Source organism: Diadema setosum, chromosome 7 (assembly GCF_964275005.1).
Source record: "Diadema setosum chromosome 7, eeDiaSeto1, whole genome shotgun sequence".
NCBI classification, from domain to species: domain Eukaryota; kingdom Metazoa; phylum Echinodermata; class Echinoidea; order Diadematoida; family Diadematidae; genus Diadema; species Diadema setosum.
This window is the reverse complement of record NC_092691.1, coordinates 21996065-22016093: the sequence shown is the minus strand read 5'-3', so window position 1 is coordinate 22016093 and position 20029 is coordinate 21996065. Positions and strand designations below refer to the sequence as shown.

At 37.7% G+C, this 20029-nt stretch overlaps 1 protein-coding gene across 2 annotated transcripts in view; it reads right to left on the bottom strand.

Annotated features, from left to right (window-relative positions):
* Window positions 1–1943, bottom strand: part of LOC140231003 (E3 ubiquitin-protein ligase CCNB1IP1-like) — a 36254-nt gene extending 34311 nt beyond the window's left edge. For both annotated transcript variants that reach the window (XM_072311153.1, XM_072311154.1), the window contains exons 1-2: window positions 1774–1943; window positions 741–800 (exon numbers count right to left, since the gene is read on the bottom strand). In XM_072311153.1, coding sequence (XP_072167254.1) covers window positions 741–800; window positions 1774–1849 — 136 coding nt within the window. In that variant the 5' untranslated portion in view covers window positions 1850–1943. The remainder of the gene's footprint in view (window positions 1–740; window positions 801–1773) is intronic.
* Window positions 1944–20029: the final 18086 nt, after the last annotated feature.

The window sequence follows — 20029 nt, the reverse complement described above, 5'->3', positions numbered from 1 at the left end:
GTAACAATAATTTCTGCTTGGTGGGGATTAGCCATGGAAGGCAATGGGAGTCTTTCACAGTGTCATAGAACTAAAAATGCATACGATTATCTTTCATAGATTTTCTAGCAATCTATCTGTCTCCATACCTACCCATGTAAAGAAAGCATACTGTGTCAACTGCATTACTTTGCCACGAATGGCAGGTCTACACTTTTGTCATTGTTCCAAGAATTCACTGGCAGCCAACATTTCATTCCTTATCACAGCAACAAGATACATTTTGTAATTGAATTTGATGATGCAAAAACATAAAAGATTTTTAATGTTTCAACAGTCACTTACGAAGATGAAGACACGCAGCAAACAAGCAAACAATTTAGCAAGAAAGAAAGAAAGAGAAAAAAATTAGATATGCAGTATATTGAAGCAATGAATTAGGGGAAAGTTGGACAAATACTAGTATGAAAGTTTTGAACACCAGGACACATTCAAAGATTTATATGACTGCAGTATGTCACCACATGTAAGTAGCTACATTGGTTCATGAATAATCAATCATACTTTCATGACTTTAATCATGAACGTATTTGACATAATGGTATGATAGTGCTATACAATTCTGATAAAGACAAAGGCAGTACCCATGCAGAAGTTGTGCATTGTACCTGGCATATGTATACAAATCACGTTAGTGATAATATTGATAAGATACAGGGATCCACAAATTTGTGACATTAAACCAAGTCAGCAGCACTTACAAGCTGGACAAACAGTTTTCTTGTTGAATTCTTGGGATCCATGCTCGTCGCAAAATATATCTGACATCATTAAAAAAAAAAAAAAAATAGAAGTTTTGTAAGAGTTAAGGGAATAATGTTTCTGGAAAGCCTGCCTTTCTCGTTGCTATATTTGATAGAAATGTATAGGGTGATCTACACCCCCTAGACCTAACGTTAGACCTAACGTTAGAACTCTATGTCTCTAACCAACACTGCAACAGAAATAGAGACATAATTAGTTCTATAAGCACATCAGCTAACAGTATAACAATTAGAAAGTCTTATGTTTGACACTTTTCTAGATACTTTACTTCCTTCTATTTTTCTGCTAGTACTTCTATCGCCGTATCGGTTAGAAATATAAGATTTTACGAATTAAGTTCTAACGTTAACGTTAGATAGAACCAAGTTCTCCTGATAAACCCAACATTAACAAAGTGGTCAAAATTAAGACAGACCAGACTTTTACTTAGTATTTGTATGTAATCTGGGTGTTCTGTTGATTAAACACACACACACACACACACACAAACAAACACAAACGAAGAGGGAGAGGGGGAAGGGGTTACCCCCTTGCGTCCCGCAGCACAGTCCTCCCCCCCCCCCCCAAAAAAAAAAAAAAAAAAAAACGTTCTGCGGCTCCATCAATCATCGATCCCTCCTGCGCTCTGCTACTACCCTGTGCATGCAGTCTAGCCTCTAGACTATTCTTTCTATAGGTTCTAGATAGGGACCTAACGATACAGTAGAAATAGACATATAAATGGCTCTAGGCCCTGGTAGCTGGTACTGTAGTTTGTACTACCACTAGCACGATAATTGTATTTCACTTTAAGTATGCTACGTTAGACACTAACGCTAGACACTGGTTTACGCTTCGTGTTCGGGCTGATCGAATCGCAGTTTACTGGTGTGCGCGATATCGATAAATGCACACTGGTCCCTGACATTAGATTCTATGATTTACAACGAATGGAGGTCGGTCAAGCCTCAAAAGCTCAAGCAAGGATACGTGAGCAGGATGTCACCCAGGCGTTCGAATTTATTGTCTTCCGACATTTTCGGTAGTTGCACACCATGTCCTCCATATTAATTGAGAAAAAAACACACACTCTGCATACATGCTGTAGTTACGTGTGTATTAAAGGCATACGTATAACACGTGCACCATGCATAAGCATGCAACGCGTGTCGTCTGCATTTGATGCATTTTTTATGCAGGGGCCGCGCCTCGGCCGCCGGGATGCGCGCTACCTACACCACACGCACGGCTTGTTCAGTCATTTATTTCATCTGTGATCCTTGTAATGTGTCATTCTCAAGCTTTCCTGCAAGTTTCATCCAAATCCGTGCACAACTTTTTGAGTTATTTTGCACCGGACAAACAAACTAACTAACCAGCTAACTAACTAACTAACTAACTTACTAACCAACGGTAACGAAAACATAACCTCCTCCCTTGGCGGAGGTAAAAATGCGGAAAATTACAGTACAATGTAATGAGAGAGAGAGAGGACTTTTTAAATAGCATTGGGCCATTGGGCCTTGCTTGCATGGTATATAGATCCATACGTTCCGAAAGTTACGCGGCCTTGGCTTTGCCTCACCTGGGGACCGTTTCATGAAACATTTTGCAGAAGCGGATCTAGAGGGGGTGGGGGGTTGCAACCCCAACCCCCCCCCCCAAAAAAAAAAAAAAAAAAAATCCGGGGACCATTTTTTTTTTAATCTTATCTTTTTTTTAAAACTTGTAATTGTATTTTTTTCTATTTATGTATTTATTTTATTTAATTATTATTATTATTATTATTATTATTTCTCGACCTCTATACCAAAAATAGTGGTGTTTTAGATGGAAGAAAACGCCATTTTCACACACAGATTTTCAAAAATTCTCCCTACTCTGGGAGGGGGGACACCCCCCTCCCACACCCTCCCCCCCCCCTTTATAAAAAGCTAGATCCGCCCCTGTTTTGTCACTGATTTTCACTGACAACTGTTAAAAGCTACTGAAATCCTTGCATCTGATTCGCTGATAGTACATTTGTCAGTGAAAATCACTGACAGAATGTTTCATGAAACGTTCCTCCGAAGTGAAGGTCATTGGCGCTTACAAAGGATACAAAAAACCACATACAATGTACGTACCCAGTTTATGGGCCCCTAACAAGTTTACATCTACCGCTGATATCAGTTTCTTTTTTCACGTGCTAAAGCCATTCGTAGGATCTGTGGGAGCTAGAACACCAAAAGGCGACACTAATCATCGATGGTTGAAAGTATCCTAAAGCATTTGAAAACAAAATTCTACGAATAAGCCTGCTTTTAACAACTTTTTGGTAGCATGCTGCCCAGTGTGTCCTATTATTTTATTGCACAAGTGCTTCGTTAGAACTCGCATTTTGCATGCATCTCAGCATGGCCGGCGCCACGTTTTCAAAAGTGGGGCCCACTTCAGACTTCTAGTGCCACTTCCGGGTTTCATCAGCTAACAAGGCCTATATAATTATATATATATATATATATATATTTGTGTGTGTGTGTGTGTGTGTAGGCCTAGGTCTATACATATCCAATATGCCTTGTAGTCCTGAAACAATCACCCAAAGTTGTGCTCGTTGTGCGTGCATGCTGGATATCCTCTCTTAAAGCAGAAATTTATAGAGAATCTAGAAATATTACAAGTTTGATATCTACGGAAAGCTAAGAAGCTAGTTAACAAAACTGGATATCTTTTAGACGATGTAACTTTACCCCCAAACTGTTTTTGAGATTGAAAAAGCACCCAATTCCATTCGCTACAAGAGCTACAAGAAACATCGGATTTGAGCGACGTCACCTAATGTGTATGAGCTGATTTGCCGTATACGGCTATTTGAGTCCCGCTCGGGCAAAACCTGAAACTTCTCGGCAAATGTGATTTCGCGCCACATCCCGAAAAAGGTCAAAAAATGACCTACCTCAGGGACCAAATTGACATTTTGGTATCAGGTTGTAGGGGAAATTTTCTAGTTTCTGACTGATATCAACAACATTTCGAAATACAACCTACAAAATGTGGAATTTTGAAGAGAAAAGTTGGATGTCAATCTCAAATGTTGGCCAAAATCTTACGTCTAAAGACCAAATCGCCTTCGCTTACGGCGAAAATGACTGTTCTTTTGGCGATAGTGTCTTATACACAAATATTCTGCGTTGAACCTTGACACATCCGTTTCCCCGCTCGGTCACCCTTTATAGACTTAATTAGTGCACTGTTTTGATTCTAAGATGTCCAGATTCCACACAACAAAACAAACAGTTTGCGCCAGATCGTTGCATTGAATTTGAATTTTAGAAATGCAAAATCTCCATCCAGGCGTGTGGAAGGGCACCACACCCTCCCCTTGCTCTGCTCCGCCGGGAGTCAATTATTGACTTGGTACACTTTCTTTTTTTCTTTTTTTCTTTTTTTTTTTGAGGGGGGGGGGGAGGTAGGCCCCCCTAACAAATTTCAAAATTCTTTTCTGTGGAAAGTGTTCTAAAATGTCAGAATTCCGTTGTATGTAAAGTGATCACGCACACTCAGAAGAGGTGGTAGAATGCCCTTCACATTCCCTTTGACTACCTATTTATCTTACCATTTTTTCAAAGGAAAAATCCAAACATTTCACCAAAAGTGTGCCCCATAAGATCGCTCAATTTTAATTCTGAAAATGCAATTGACCCCCCCCCCCCTTCCCCGGTCTGCTGTTCCGCTCCCTCACATCATATAGTCCGAAGTATTTTGCCCCTACCCCCCCCCCCCTCCCCGTCCTGAAAACTTTTATTTTTCATAGGGGTGCTATGCCCCCTTGCTCCGAAAAGTCAGGGGTGCTGCAGCACCCCCAGCTCCCAGGGGCTTGGAAAAGAAAGACAATTTACCGAACCATTTGAATAAATGGACAATCCAACTTAACTCTCTATAATATAGCTCTTAAATTGTGTGCCCGTTTCATGAGATGATATATTGTAATATTTGATAAGTTGAACAACCAATTCCCACAAGATATTGACAGTTGAAACTTCTGTATAATTGATCTGTACTTACCATGTGATATGTTGACCTTGCTGATGTTGACTTTATGTGTACCTTCTGTAAATATGTTTGTTTACCTGTTGGCTTAACATCCAATAAAAAGTTTTTTTTTTTAATTTTTGATTTTTATCTTTTTACAGGGAAAATAATTTTTTTAATAGAAAATTGTCCAAATACCCCACCCAAAGTGTGCATCAAATCGCTGAATTTCACTTCTGAAAATGCAAAATCTCCGCAGTGTGGGAGGTGTGTCCCCCTCCCACACAGAACAAGCTTATAAGTGCAGATATCACTCTTTAAGCATTTCCATTGTCCCATAGCAGGATATTTACCTTTTCTACTTTTTATTGAAAAATGTTTCAAATATATGCTACCTGCATGAAGGGCTCACTAGATTGCTGAATTTCAATTCTAAAAATGCAGAAGTTCCCTCATTAGGGGTGGGGGTACCCCCTCCAGGGGAGCGTCGATGGAGGGGGAGGGGAGCAAACATATCATTTTGCCCCCTACCCACACACACACAGTAATTTCCAAGATGTGATTTTTTTTTTTTATTCGAAACTGTCCCAATCTTTCACCCAAAGTGTGCACCAGTCAATTCTGGAAATATCTGCATCGTGTTGGAGGGAAATACCCCCTCCCACGATATTTCCCTTTCTATTCTAGAGTATTGCAAAAGCTCCCTCGTATAACATGCATGGGTGCGGGGCAGTTACCATGATATTACCCCCTCTCAATAATTTTCGGGATGTCGGAGATTTTCTTGGGGGTTTTTTGATGGAAAACTGTCCAAATATTTTACCGAAACTAATGGAAACTGTGCAAGAAATTCTGAAAATACAATACCTCTCTCACGTGGGAGGGGGATACCCACTCCCCCTTTCTTACTTTCCCATACATTTAGTACATAAACATATCAATTCTAAATGATTATTTCATCAAAAGATCTGTCATTTCAGTTCTATAAATGCAAAAGTTCCCTCGTGTGGGAAAAAATCCACCTTTCATATAGGCCCTAACCATTTCCCCACTTAGTTCCCCTCCACAATACACTTCGGGGATTGGTAATTTCCCAAATTCCATCAAAAATGTGTTTACGAGATAATGTCAACTGCATGGATTCTAAAAATGCCACATTTTCCTCGTATTAAATGGCGTCAATCCTGGAATAAAAATATTGGGTGGGGGGCTATGCAAACACATCACTTTACCCCTACCCTCCCCATTCCCCCTCCCCCCTCAAAAAATAATAATAAATCCTCCCCACGATGCGGAAAATTTTCTTGCTTGTTTTTGATAGAAACTGTCCAGATATTTCACCAAAAGTGCACCAGATTGTTTAATGTCAATTCTGAAAATGGAAAATGTCCCTAGCTTGGGAGGGATACCCCTCCCACACCCTCCCCGTTAGGCCAACTTCCATACACTTAGTAGACTTTTGAGATCAGCACTTTCGGAATATTTCATCAAAAATGCCATCAGATCTGTCACTTCAATTCAAATAAATTCCAAATTTCCTTCATGTGGGAAGGTGATATCCTCTTTCAGTTTACCTTTATTCCCCCACTACATTAGGCTTATGCTTCTTTGTTTGACAGTTTTTTCAAATATTCCATCATAAATAAATGACTGTAATTGTGTATAGACATTGTATTTTCATTTCAATCCTTAAAACACAAAGGCTCTCTCGAATGAGAGGAGTTAGGGGACACCCCCTTCCAAAATCCTCCCCCTTGCTGTTTTAGCCTCCACCCCATGCATTGATTATGGCAACATTACATTACATAAAAATTATTCCACCTAAAGTGTGCGCCAGAAATTCCAGATCGTTGAATTGCAATAATAAAGATGCAAAAGCTCACTCATGTAGGAGGGGGATACATCCTCCCATCACATCCTTCCCCCGCTTGGTCTCCCTACATAGATGACTTACTACACTAAGTAATATCCCACCAAGAGTGTGCATCCCTGCCTCATCAACTTCCATATAGTTATCACACAGTGATGATGCAGAACAAGAGCTGCTAACACCCAGATTTAATGGTCGTTCACATTTCTGTGAATATCTAATTCTTCATACTTTGAAAAAAAAAAATCACCAAAAGTGTGCGCCAGATCGCTGAATTTCAGGTCTGAAAATTCAAAATCTCCCCCGTGTGGGAGGGGGATACCCCCTCCCACACCCTCCCCCTTTAGATCCCCTTTCATGGACTTATATAAAGTGAAGACCCACATACATTTCTCTGATACAAAATTAGGGATATTCAAACAAGAGTGTGCATCAGATCATTGTATCTTAATTCTAAAAATGCAAAAGTTTCGTAGTGTGGAGGGGGCTATACCCCTCCCATCCCCGCCTCATTAACTTCTATACAGTTATTACACAGTGACGACGCACACGCGGAACAAGAGCTGCTTATACACAGATTTAATGGTCATTCACATTTCTGTGAATATTAATTTTTCATACTTTAAAAAAAAAATCACCAAAAGTGTGTACCAGATCGCTGAATTTCAGGTCTGAAAATCCAAAATCTCCCTCGTGTGGGAGGGGGATACCCCCTCCCCACACCCTTCCCCTTTAGGTCCCCTTCCATGGACTTACAAATACAAAGTAAAGGCCCACACACAATGAGCAACAGATAACAGATACCACTTCCACATCCATGAACATATAGTTCATGAGCATTTCACTTTTCTTTCTGTTTTGATTGAAGATTGTAAAAATTTACCACATAAAGTGTGCACAAGATTGTAGAATTTCACTAAAAATTCCAAAGTTTCCTTGTGTGGCAGAGGGCTTTCTCATACTCGTTTCAATGCCCCCATCCCCTCCCTTCACCTCCCCCTGCCCCCCCCCCAAAAAAAAATAGAATTGTCGACAGTGCTTGTATGGCCTATGCATCCCCCCCCCCCCTCAAATACTGAAACGCTGTTAATAAGCATTATGGTCCGGCAACCGAATGGGTGGGTCTGGGGTTCAGCACCCCTGTGAAAAAAGTTGCTCCCAGGGGCCTGTTCTTCTCTGCATTTCTCTTTTCAATATTTTGTTTCATTTTTGCATAAACCAGAAATGCCTAAAAAGTTGGATGGTGATCTTGAAATTTGCCATACATAATATTATATACTTCAAGCATAAAAACAGAAAATTGATACATGTTTTATGTTTTGTTTCTCCATCAATACCAAACATTAGATGAAATGATGAAAAATCCTCATTCATAAATTCAAAAAACAATTTGTGCCAGAGTGGTTTAACTTTCAGTATGAAAATTGACAAAAAAAAAATGGTCCAAGGTTTCAGGATGTTCATTGCAAAAAGAGCAATTTGTTTCTTTGTCCTGTTTGTGTGGCTGTGTGTGACTGCACATGTCTGTGCGTGTGTGCGTGTGTGTGTGTGTGTGTGTGTGTGTGTGTGTGTGTGCACGTATGTTTGTGAGTGTGTGGTTGTTTGCGTGTGGTTGTTTGATCAAAGTGTGTTCGTCTCTCTGGACCGCAAAATCCTCATCATTCCCCGCCCCTGGTCCGTATAGACCTATCTATGTATACTCAATTCAATTCAATTCAATTCAATTCAATCATAGTTTATTACCAATCAACGAAAATCAAAACATAATACAAAGTATTATGTCATGAAATAATATTGTTCAAACATTTACTCACACTCGAAGTTTCAGAAAGTACACTGCAGTCTTGTCCTTCATATTGCATTTTTCTCATTTATTTTCCAGGTTTTGAATTGTAACGATGCCAATCATTCTGTTTTATCTTTTATTTTTATTTTTTGATGTGTTCAACAAACAGATTGATTCCTAAAAGTGAAACTCAATCCCATATTCAAATTGACTTTTCAGAGACTAAATATTTTAAAACGTAATATGTAATTTTGACTTCTCATAGTTCTGTTTGTTTGTTTGTTTGTTTGTTTGTTTTTCAGCACACAATGCATGCGACCGATCTCGTCACACGACACTTTCTGTCCAGAGCTTGCGTGCTCGTAAGCACGTATGTGATTCTCTTGTGGCCAAGTGAAATTAATATAAACACATACATCATACAATCGTCATGATAAATAGGGTGACTGTTTTCATCACCAGCCTCACAAATCTCACGTTCATGGGTTTGCACTTGAATCTCAACTGATTTCTTTTTTTTTTTTCAAGGAGAAGAAATGACCTATTTTACATGAACATTGAATCTAGAGTCGGCCATTGATGACAAAACAGCTGTCCCTCATACTCAACTGTGAATTTCCTTTATTTCTTTTCCAAGGCGGTAATATATCACTGGATGGTTTAGGATCGACTACTTGTAACTAGTATTCATCTCTCTCTCTCTCCCTCTCTCGAAGTTCTTGTACCCCTTTGCAGTCGAAGTCGCGCAAGAACGGGAATTCCCCCGAAACTCTTTTTTTTTTTTGGGGGGGGGGGGGAACAATGCTGTTATGAATACACCGCGCGTATCAATTGCGTGCGCTAGTTTGTCCCTGTATTCAAGTCTCAGGACTGCTATGAAGTTTGAAGTTTGAAGTTTGAAGTTTGATTTATTACTCAACGATCCTCACGGGGTATGGGAGTACAATGTCAATTGAAAATACACAAAATAGAAAATTTCAAACAAGAATGAACATATATACAAATATAATACAAATATATACAAGATATCAACATACTTTTCAAATAAAATTTGCATAAAAGTATGTTATAAATAATATACTATACAAAATAAAATGTAAAACTATCACATGAATTACGCACAATGTAGGCACTGCCTGATGCAAATAATCACGCAAAGGGTATATAAAATAAACTAAATCCAACGAAATAATAAAGTGCAGTAACTAACTAAAAAAGGACATTATTACCTTACAAAACCTCGAAATGTTTGTCAAAGTCTTTTTCTTAGTGGAATTAAACAATTGATCATATTTAAATGTGTTAGGATACTTCCTATAATACTTTTCGAGAAATCTTTTACGTTCTTTCATAAAGAAGGGGCATACAAACAAATAATGAAATTCATCACCAATATCAAAATAGTCCAGTACTATCCGGTCGAACGCGCACACACACGTATCGTACCCCGGACGCGGACGACGTGTACAGCGCAACCGTTAACCACGCTCTTATGACGTGGATGTGTGTGTGTGGATGTGATGTGTGTGTACGTACGGTACGTATAAACTGTACGCAGAGCCTTCCCGGCGGTGGTGGTGGTACCTGTTGTACAATACTGTATCTCATCTCAACTTGCATTGTTGATAATAAGGAGGAAAAGACTACTGACTGCTGCTAACAATTTATGTTTATGACGAGTTTCTAAAGCATGCTCAGCCTGTCACCATCTGCTTTCAGAATGGATGTTTCTAGATTCTGTCGCACGTTTGCGTATATTTTGTTTAGTTTTTTTCGCCTGGCAGCTGGATATTCTGTTAGCCGTTCATCCATCAACAGTACACGCAACAACGACAGCAGCAACAACAGCTAAACCAGCACAGCAGAACTTGCCCAAGAACGATACATCTGGGCCTTCTTCAAGTGGAGGAGACGTAGTCGAAGATGACGGTTTTACCAAATATCCAGGCAAAAGTCTGTATGATTCTGGAATGTTGAGAAGGATTTTCTTCGTGCTCATCGGGGCTACTGCACTGGTAGTCATTTGCTTCGCTTACAAATGGTTCAGGTGTGTAGGGCAGCGCCCAGGGCCGGGGTCTCACTACTGCTTGATTCTATTTCATCATAACAACTAAGGATTCTACTTGATTTGAAGCTTAATATTAAATTATATCGTCTCGTAGTGCATTTAAACTATAATAACGCAGATAACTGTTTCCTTCTCCTTCTTCTTATGATCTTAATCTCATTTAATCTTCAAACAGCTAACAGCTAGTCTATGCAGCCTATATTAATGTTTGTATGTATCTAACTTTTAGCTTTTACCTACATTAGACCTCCCAGTAAACTTGCACGTATCCAGACTGTTCCAATGGTCGACGTTTTTCTGTGTTCATCCTCTTCCTGCGGTTGTAAGGAATTTGTAGATGTCTTGATTTTGTATACAGGGCCTGAAGTGATGGAAAGCACATGCGTTTTTTAAAAGTGCCAACTTGTATTCATGCAATCGAAGTGTAGCGTTTACATCGTAGATGGGTTCTAATCGATTTACAGAGTCAAGAATAATCATCAATTTGGGAAGTTAAGGAGTATTTGAGGAACCAAATTTTACCCATGGTCTAGTGAGTTATTAATGATTGACCTGCAGCTGTATTCAGATTATTGTAATTCAATTTCTAAAGCTTGATTTCATGCCAAAATACCACCTCTTCAGAGATTCTAAATGCAATCCTTCACGGCCTGAACACTTCAGGCTGATCGCAATTAGCGAGCTTATGCATTAAATACCAATAGTAATACTGCAATCCTAAAGAATTATTTACTGAAAGTCCAGAGGACTTAAGGTTAGGTTGGTTAGGCATACTGGGCAATTCCACGGTTAGTAACGTTACATTTAAGCTACATTTTTATGTTTACTACTAAATCACCATTTATTCATTTCAAGTCAAAATCATGTTTAAAATGTGTTCATCCTTCCTAGGTTTATGATGTAGAAAAGAATGAATACAAGAATTCAGCAAATATTAGAGTTGTCATCGCAGCTTGGAAGGGTTGGTTTTATAGTAATGTTACCAATAAAAAAAAAATCAATGTCTTGCGACAAAAAGTATGCAAAAATGTAAGTTACTGCAAACAAAGTGTTGCCTTAATTTGAAGTTATGCATCATGTCAAATGTTCCCACAAACAGTTTTAGCATTTCAACCGATAATTTTTTAGCTAGACCTCCAAAAGTATGGTTAGTAATGTTACAGTTAGTAACAGCATTTGTCCAGAGTAATTCTGCAGATCATTTCAACCCTTTTGTAATTGATGAAATATCACAATACCTCTGGAATTTTAAAATGTATTCATTTTTTCCCTTTAGCAAAACTTGGAAGAAAAAATATCAAAGGAACCCACTATAATTTGCATTTAAGTGATTTAATTGTCCCCAGTCCCACGTGTACATTTTAAGTGATGGTTTGAGATCTTGCAAAATCAGTGAAGAGAAAAAGTAAAATCAACTGAATTTGAAATATCTTTATGATTTCTGAACATCCATGGCATTAGTTGATACCTAAATCATACTGTAGGCCTACCTTGGTATTAAGATAAAGAGGCACATTTCTTTTATCAATGTCATGTCTTCCTAACTGCGGAATTGCCCACCTTGGTATTTTACAGATTTTTAAAGGAAAAAAAAAGACATTAAAAAACAAGCTAAAAAAGGTGAATACCACCACTTCAGAGAATCTAAATACTTCTTCTTCAACTTCTTAGAATTTCACTATCTTAGGTGAAAAGCAGGTACATGCTTAGGTGAAAAGCAGGTACCATATGTACCAAGTACAGTAGAATCGACTTGCAGTATTGCCGACCTACCAAAGTAATTTGTTACATATTTCATTCAGAACATTTTGTATTTCTGATACATGTATCATATCTTATCATAAAACTTGTTCCGAGAAAATTCTGCAGTCTCGGTGGTCGAGAGCTTTGCATCAACTTTTACTGCAATGTTCCATATAAAATCATTTCGATCACCGGTGAAAGACAATGTGAACATGCTATCACGCACTTGTACTGTGCATAGGAATAGAGTTTGCACACTTACGTGTAGCACCGCTTCACAGAGCAAATTCTGAGCCCATTCAATGCATCAATACTCTTAATGTCATGTGAACGTCTTCATCTGTGAAAATGAAGGTTTGATCGCTTTCTTTTTCCTTTTTGTTCCATCTCGCAGATCACACTCAAGGAGAAAGACTAAAAAGTATGGTGTCCTGGCAACACGTTCAGCAGACATGGAACTTAGGCCCCTGGACCAAGAAGACGATGAGGAAGATATGACAGTGTTTGATGTGAACTCAAAGTAGCACTAAGAAAACACACGTTTCTTAGTTTGTGGCCTATATGTTATCACTTTGTATTGGTAAAGGTATGCTGTTAATAACCGGTAGGTATTCTGTTTTCTATCTCGTGTTTGTTTCAAACTTCAGTGATGGACTACTGGTACTTTTTCTTGCACACTGCTCCTTCCATGTGAAAACTACATACTGTATGTAGGGGCATTGTTCTTTCTTTAAGTTGGATTACAATTTATTGGAAAGGGTTTTATTATTCATTTGGACAGCTCTCTGTTTCAGTGAGTTATTTGAATGTCCAGTTCCATAAATATGTGTTGCCAGTATCTACAATGTATTGGACCAGAATTTATGAAATGATTTATGTACTGGTGTAAAACATTTGTAAGTACTGGTACCATACACGATGTACATCAGATTGCAGATTCTCTTCGTAAACTTTGGTAATGTGTCACATTGACTATATAGTGAATGCCATCTGGATTGAATAGGAGTGCAGTCCAATTCATAAGTGGGAGTTGTTAGTTACAACACATGAAATTTATATCCCCCGTCAATTACACCCTTATCTAGTGAATGGATACTAGAGTAATGAATAAACATGTCAGCCTCTCTTTCAACCTACGTAGTTTGAAAAAGAGAAGTGAATTAACATTCACTGTCAAGAGCTTGAATTAATTAATGGGTTCTTGCCTCATTGGCATAAACATCTTTATCCAAAAGAATTTTCATTTCAAGTATCGGAATCATCTGTGTACAAAGTCTAGAGTGTACTAGTATCAAATGTAACAATGTAATCTGTTAAATGACATGTGGAAGTCTTCAGCCTGTGGCTTTTGAGCATGTGAATTCAGCAGAGTGCCATGTTGAATGTTGTTGTGTTGTGCTTTTCTAAGTTCAGCAAAATTAGAGCACAAGTACAGTGCACTCCCGTTATAACGAACACGGTTATAACGAAATTCCGGTTACAACGAAATAAAATTTAGGGCCGCAACATTATCAACTCTATGTATTTTTATTGTTTATTCATTCGGTTATAACGAAATTTCGTTATAACGAAAGAAAACTGCCGGTCCCGAGGACTTCGTTATAATGGGAGTCCACTGTACACATAGCATTCCTGTTCATGTTTGTAGATGCAATGTGTGCTGTAGTGTGAAGGCATGCTACTAAGTCTGTTGTAGACATATTTAAAGAATGTATTTAAAGAATTTAAAGAATGCGAGCTCAGCTGAGTCGGACCATGCGAGGGCCTTTTGAAGTCTGATTCACATCCTTATGTTATCCCTTTGAATTAGTGACTTTTGCTTGACACCCTAATTGTTAGGAAGCAAAAATTGACCAATCTGTGTGTCTGTCTGCCCGAGCCTGATTTGCATACAGTGATGCATGCCACAGACCTCCACTGGTGGTCGGTGATGCATGCAAATAGGCCGGACAACGCCAACACAGAGGATGTGGGGAGCGCGCCATTCCATTGGTCAACCGGATTCCGTTCAATATGACTATTCAGTAGGGTTCATGTGTCATGAATAATAATGTTGAAGCATATCTCAAAAGGCCCTCGTGCTGTTTCGCTCGGACGAAATGTAAAAAATAGTGTACAATCTACATACAGAGCAGCATGCATGCTTATGATTTAAATCTGCTTTAAATAGCAACTCCCATTTGCTAGTTCACAGATGCTCATAAAACAAAATGATCAGTTTGCAATCTTGTCAAAAGGTCAACAATGTCCATTCAGTAATGTTATGTACTTCGAACAAAAAAGAAAAATCTGTTACATGCACAACTAATGAAATATGTTTTGATTGATGTTATACTGTACCGAGTCTGATTTGTATAACACACAAAACACACTCGTACAAATGTATGCATGTGGTATTTTATAAAGTAAATTTAAGGGGTCCAGGTCCTGTTACTGCAAAGTTTATTGTATTTTGAATTCACTTTTTACAAGGGTAAAAGTTGCTGTTATGTCATGAGGATGTAGGCCTACATACATGTTGTTCTAATCAGTATTTGTGTATGCATGCAGTTTGTCTTCTTTTCACTCACAGTGTGGATGTGAATTTCAGCATCATTTGAATTTTAAATGTGATGCATTCTGTGGCACTTCTTGGTAATCAGAAGCAGTTTTCCTATCTATGGTACTAGTGAGAAACTTGGGCATGCAGTGATAATTTTTCTTTCCTAAATGATTATAGCAGTTGCCAATCCAAATTCCTCTTCTTAATTTCTTCAGAGTCTTGACATTGTATGTATGGGCCAGCCTTGGTAATATCAGCCACCTGGAAATCTTCAGTGCAGGCACATAAATTTGTAATTCATTGCAATATGCTGTCAACACACTTCCCTGTTTTTCTATGGTAACCCAAACCAGTTGTAGAAAGCTTTTCTTGAAATTTTCAGCTTGTCATTCTAACATAAGATGGTCAGCCTTATTATGGGTTGATCAAAAATGAGAGAGAGAGAAAAAAAAAGGTTAAATAGTTACTGACAAATCAAGTGTACTGAGAATCAACATCCAAATACACATTAATGAGGTCTCTGTGTAACAGTTGTTCGGTTCTGTTGATTCTTATGTTCATGCAACTTGTGCTTTCTTGCATGTAAATGTAGATTTCTTGCAAGATTAGGCAGTATTGTTTATAGCTCTGGGAAGCTTAGAGCTGAATGCATGAAGTAATCTTTGAAGAAGCATACTGTATTTATACCCTCTACAATGCATGACTCATCTCATAGCCTGTAATATCTAAAGGTATAGAAGCTCTTTATCAGGCTGCTGTTTTTTATTTTCCATGTAGTTTATTTTGGTTTATCAGAATGACATGTTTGAATTTTCACCTCCTCCTGACCCCTAGACTAACTCTGAGAAGAAAGCTCTCTATTGAATATTGTGTTGTTTTCATTGAATGTTGAAGATGTCTTCCAGTTTTCTTTAGATTAAAGCTGTACACTACTGAATTATCAATGAAATATGACATAATGACCATGAGCTGAATTTGAAGATAGCATACTAGATTATAAAATTAATTGCATGCATTTTTCGTTTAATGTAGTGTACACATTGTACTAACAACATTACACTGTCTCCTTTCCGTCATGGAGAAGCAGACAGGAATACATGCTCCACATTACAGTGAACAAGCATAGTTTCATTTCCCTACACTGCAGCATTCTAAAATTTATGAGTAACATTGTTGGTTTGTTTTTTGTTTTTTTCATTTATTGACATGTACAAACTGTGATTGTAATTAAATGCATTGATCATTCCATATTATATGTGAAAGTATCCCAAAGAAAGTCACTGTACAAATTCACATCTAGAAGGTCATATCTGTTCTTGCCTTTGTTTGAAAACTTTTTTTTTAATGAAAACTAAATATCCTGTCTGATGTTAGTCAAACTTTGATAGCTCAGACATTGAGGTGAAGGTAAATTTTGTTTTAGCTTTCCATCTTTCAATAAGTGTGTAGTATAGTAGACACAAGTGTTCAGAAAAGGAAAAAAGTGGATAGAAACAGCTAGACTAGAAATGGTTCAGTGTTTTCACATTCTGCTGGTACTCCTCTTCTTCTTCTTGTGAGATTGGTAGTGACTAGATGCTACGTACCATGATGGCAACCACGTAATGTAAAGTAGCTGCTTTCTTTTGCTCTTTCTTTCTCATCAAAAACTTTGATTTGTGCAATTTATATATGTGTATGAATATATGCTTCCATTTGTGTACAGAAATCTGTTGCAAGCATGTAACTATTAATGATCTATCGTTGTTGGGGTTGATGATTGATTTGAGTTATGTAAGTAAATACTGTAATTTGAAAGCGAGTACAGACGTAGTTGCCTTTTTCTGTTGTTGTTGTTGTTACTTTCGTGTTTTTTCAAGGTTCACAGCAATTCTTAAATGTCATGTTATTGTTGTTACTTTCGTGTTTTTTCAAGGTTCACAGCAATTCTTAAATGTCATGTGTGATACATTGTGCTACATAATCATAAAATGTTGATAGTCTCAGTGCTTTTTACTGTGCTTCGTTACTTCCTCAGTTTATCGATAATGTAATACATTTTGAATTAACCTACTGAGGACGAGCTGATTTTGCTTCTATCACTCGTTTCCCAGGGACAGCTGTCTGAGTATACCTGGTTAGGGACAGCTGTCTGAGTATACCTGGAACTAGTCTTCAGTTGGTTAACATTACTTGGCACCTGCCATTTACCAATAAACCTGAAATTATTTTATAAAGCTCTTACCATTTTACCTTGATTTTTTTTAAATACATTTGTAAAATTAATATTTGATTTTTTTTTTTTATAGACTCATTGAGCCCCAACATTTTATTGTGTCTTCAGGATAAACTTGTAAACCAGTTCATGCTACTGTGAAAATAGAATGATTATAGAAGATGGAAGCTACCAAGAAGGCCTTACTTTATATTTGTCTGAATTACACTGTATGATGAATGATGGTATCAGATAGGAGAAAAGAATAACTCTTTCTAAAGAGAAAGAGTGTAGTAGCTTTTCTCTCTCTTCTTTGAAGTTGTAATGAAGAACCAGGTACACGTGGTTGCTTTGGAGGGAGGATTCATTCCTAGGTGATTTAATACAAGTAGGCAAACAACTAATGATTCAATTCAGATGCCCATCCTTGATGTTAAAAATAGTGTGTTACATGATACACAGCGTGTACCAACATTCAGTCAGTTTTCTTTTATATGTTACATTATATATATATATATATATATGCTTGAGATTTGGCTATTCAATAATCTTGAGGGATGGTTTCAGGACAAGTATGCCAGTTGGTGTGTTTAAAGGGGAAAAAGGAGCTCAGAAATGTACAGGTGTTACTCTGCAACTATTAAAAAGCACAGTACAGTATTGTACAAGGTACAGAACACAGAATGAGCAACCATGAATACTTTCATTTTGCAGGTATAAAGAGTCATCAGCCTGGTACTGCCCAAGGTTTAGCTTTCTTTTCTTTGAAGTCTTGCGCAACTTTTGAGACCAAATTCGTGAGCCCTGGTATGCGGTTCTGAAGTTACGCACTATTTTGTAAGTGCACGTCAGACCCGATATTGCTCAAAAACGTGATTTCATATGTACAAATCCAATGCAAATTCCGTTTCTGACCAAAATTCATAGATGTATCATTATTTTTTCTTTTGCTGATCAAAATCAATTAATTTCATGTTGTTTATGATCGGAATAGTGTCGCCTATGATTTTCATTTTTTTTTTAAAAGAAAAAAAACAATGAAATACATAAGAAATATAAAAACAATAAAATACATTGAATAAAATTTGATACCGCCCTTTTTTTATGTACATTCAATAAGAATGCTACAAAGAGTACCTAGACCAAAAATTAGCAGTTTTCGACCTTTAATTACAGATTTACAGCCATTTTTTTTAAATTTCATGCATAGATTAGCATAATTTATGAAAAATAAATTTGAATGATTGTGAAATACACGTTTGTAATTACCCATTCAGTTTTGTAGATTACCTTGTTGGTGACGCGCGTGCCAATTTTCCTTGCGATCACGCGGTCAATGGCCAAGATCTTAAGGGGGGGGGGGCCAATGAGCCCCCCCCCCCCCAATCCTGCAAGGCATCAAAATAGCCCAGTCTTTTTAGGCTTAACTTACTATTTCTTTCATGATGTAATGCAATGATTCTTCTTTTGCAAGTGATGGCAGTCCCCTGTAACATTTCATTCCAGTTTAAAAAAGTTGTTCAATGTAGTTGCTGTATTTTAGAGAAATTAAGGTGTTTATATTGTGCATTGTTGTTTCATTGTTTGGAAGGGAGGGTTTGGTTCAATTGTATGTTTGCCTTAGTTGTTGGTGTGATGTAAAGTTATGGTAATTGGTCACACATTGTTGTTATGATGCATTCCTTTGCTTGTGTATGTTACCTTTTGTAATCTTATTTTGTATCTTCTTGTAAAGACTTAAATGCCCCTACTACGACCCCCATATTTCAAACATTTGCATCACTGGAATGTCATGTGGGACTTGTGCTTATACATGTATCTCATTTTTGAAGGCACGTACAGTTGTTCCTCATTCACCAATCCATACCTACAAATGTGGTCTCTTTACACGGGTATTACTGGCACTTACTCGTTTATAGGAGAATGTACCGTGGCAACAGAGTTTTTGGGTAGGAGAAGAGTGAAGGGAATACAAGTCAGAAATCTAGGATATCAGACAAATACTGAAAGAGATTATACCATTTGATTTTGAGTTATTGTAATGATGGGTTTTTACTGTATTTGTAGAAAATGTCCCAATTCTTTTGAAAAACCCATTTTGCCCAAGACTGCTGAAGATAATATATGCTATCAATGATGCTACTGCAAGTTCATACACATCCTGCAAATGTTTACATGTTAATTTTTGTAAAGAGGAAGTTATGCCTGTACTATTTATAATACCCTTTATATTTGAATTGTGTGAATTCTGAAATAAAGCAAACACCTTTCACTGATATTGTTTGGTTTTTTCCTAACCCCAAACCATACTCGGACCTTTGAGCTGTGTGATGCATTAAAAACACATCAAGAATCTGTTCTGTAAATCAACACTTACAAGTCTAACTGGTGCAATGCAGGTCATTGAATTGCAAAATGCATGTGAAATCTACTTTATTGGTTGCAGGGTTTGTTGTATATTTCAATGCCAACTTATATTCGCAAAAATGTTGCCACCCATAACACAAATGCAGTATACAATATTATTTCCAAGATGTACTTGCTCCTTCCCCCCCCCCCCCCCCAGGGGATAATACAGCGATGGTGCATATTTTTCATTTTGTCATAGTGGTTCTTGATTGTGAATGAACCGCTTGCAAATTCCATATTACTGTTGGAGTTTTACACTCGCGAAATATATGGCATATACAGAGAGCAATCAGTTATGTGTGTTGCCATTGTTACCATTGTACAATATTGCAACAACAATTATTATACCTTAAATATAATTGTAGACTACTTCAGAAAATGTACCCATGGATGTGAGACAATCCTCAGAAAGACAACTTCTCTAGTCTGTACCCTTAAGCCTTTACAGTGTAATCTTACTACTTGCATTCTGAGTTTGAGGTCAAGCACTAGCTGTTTGTCCATGTTCAAAACTTCTGTAGAACAATTGACAAAGGAAAGGTCAGTTGTGGCAATGTTTCACATGTTGTTTTGTGTAAAAGTCACATGTACGTGTCACAAGGACAGACTGCGGAAGTGAA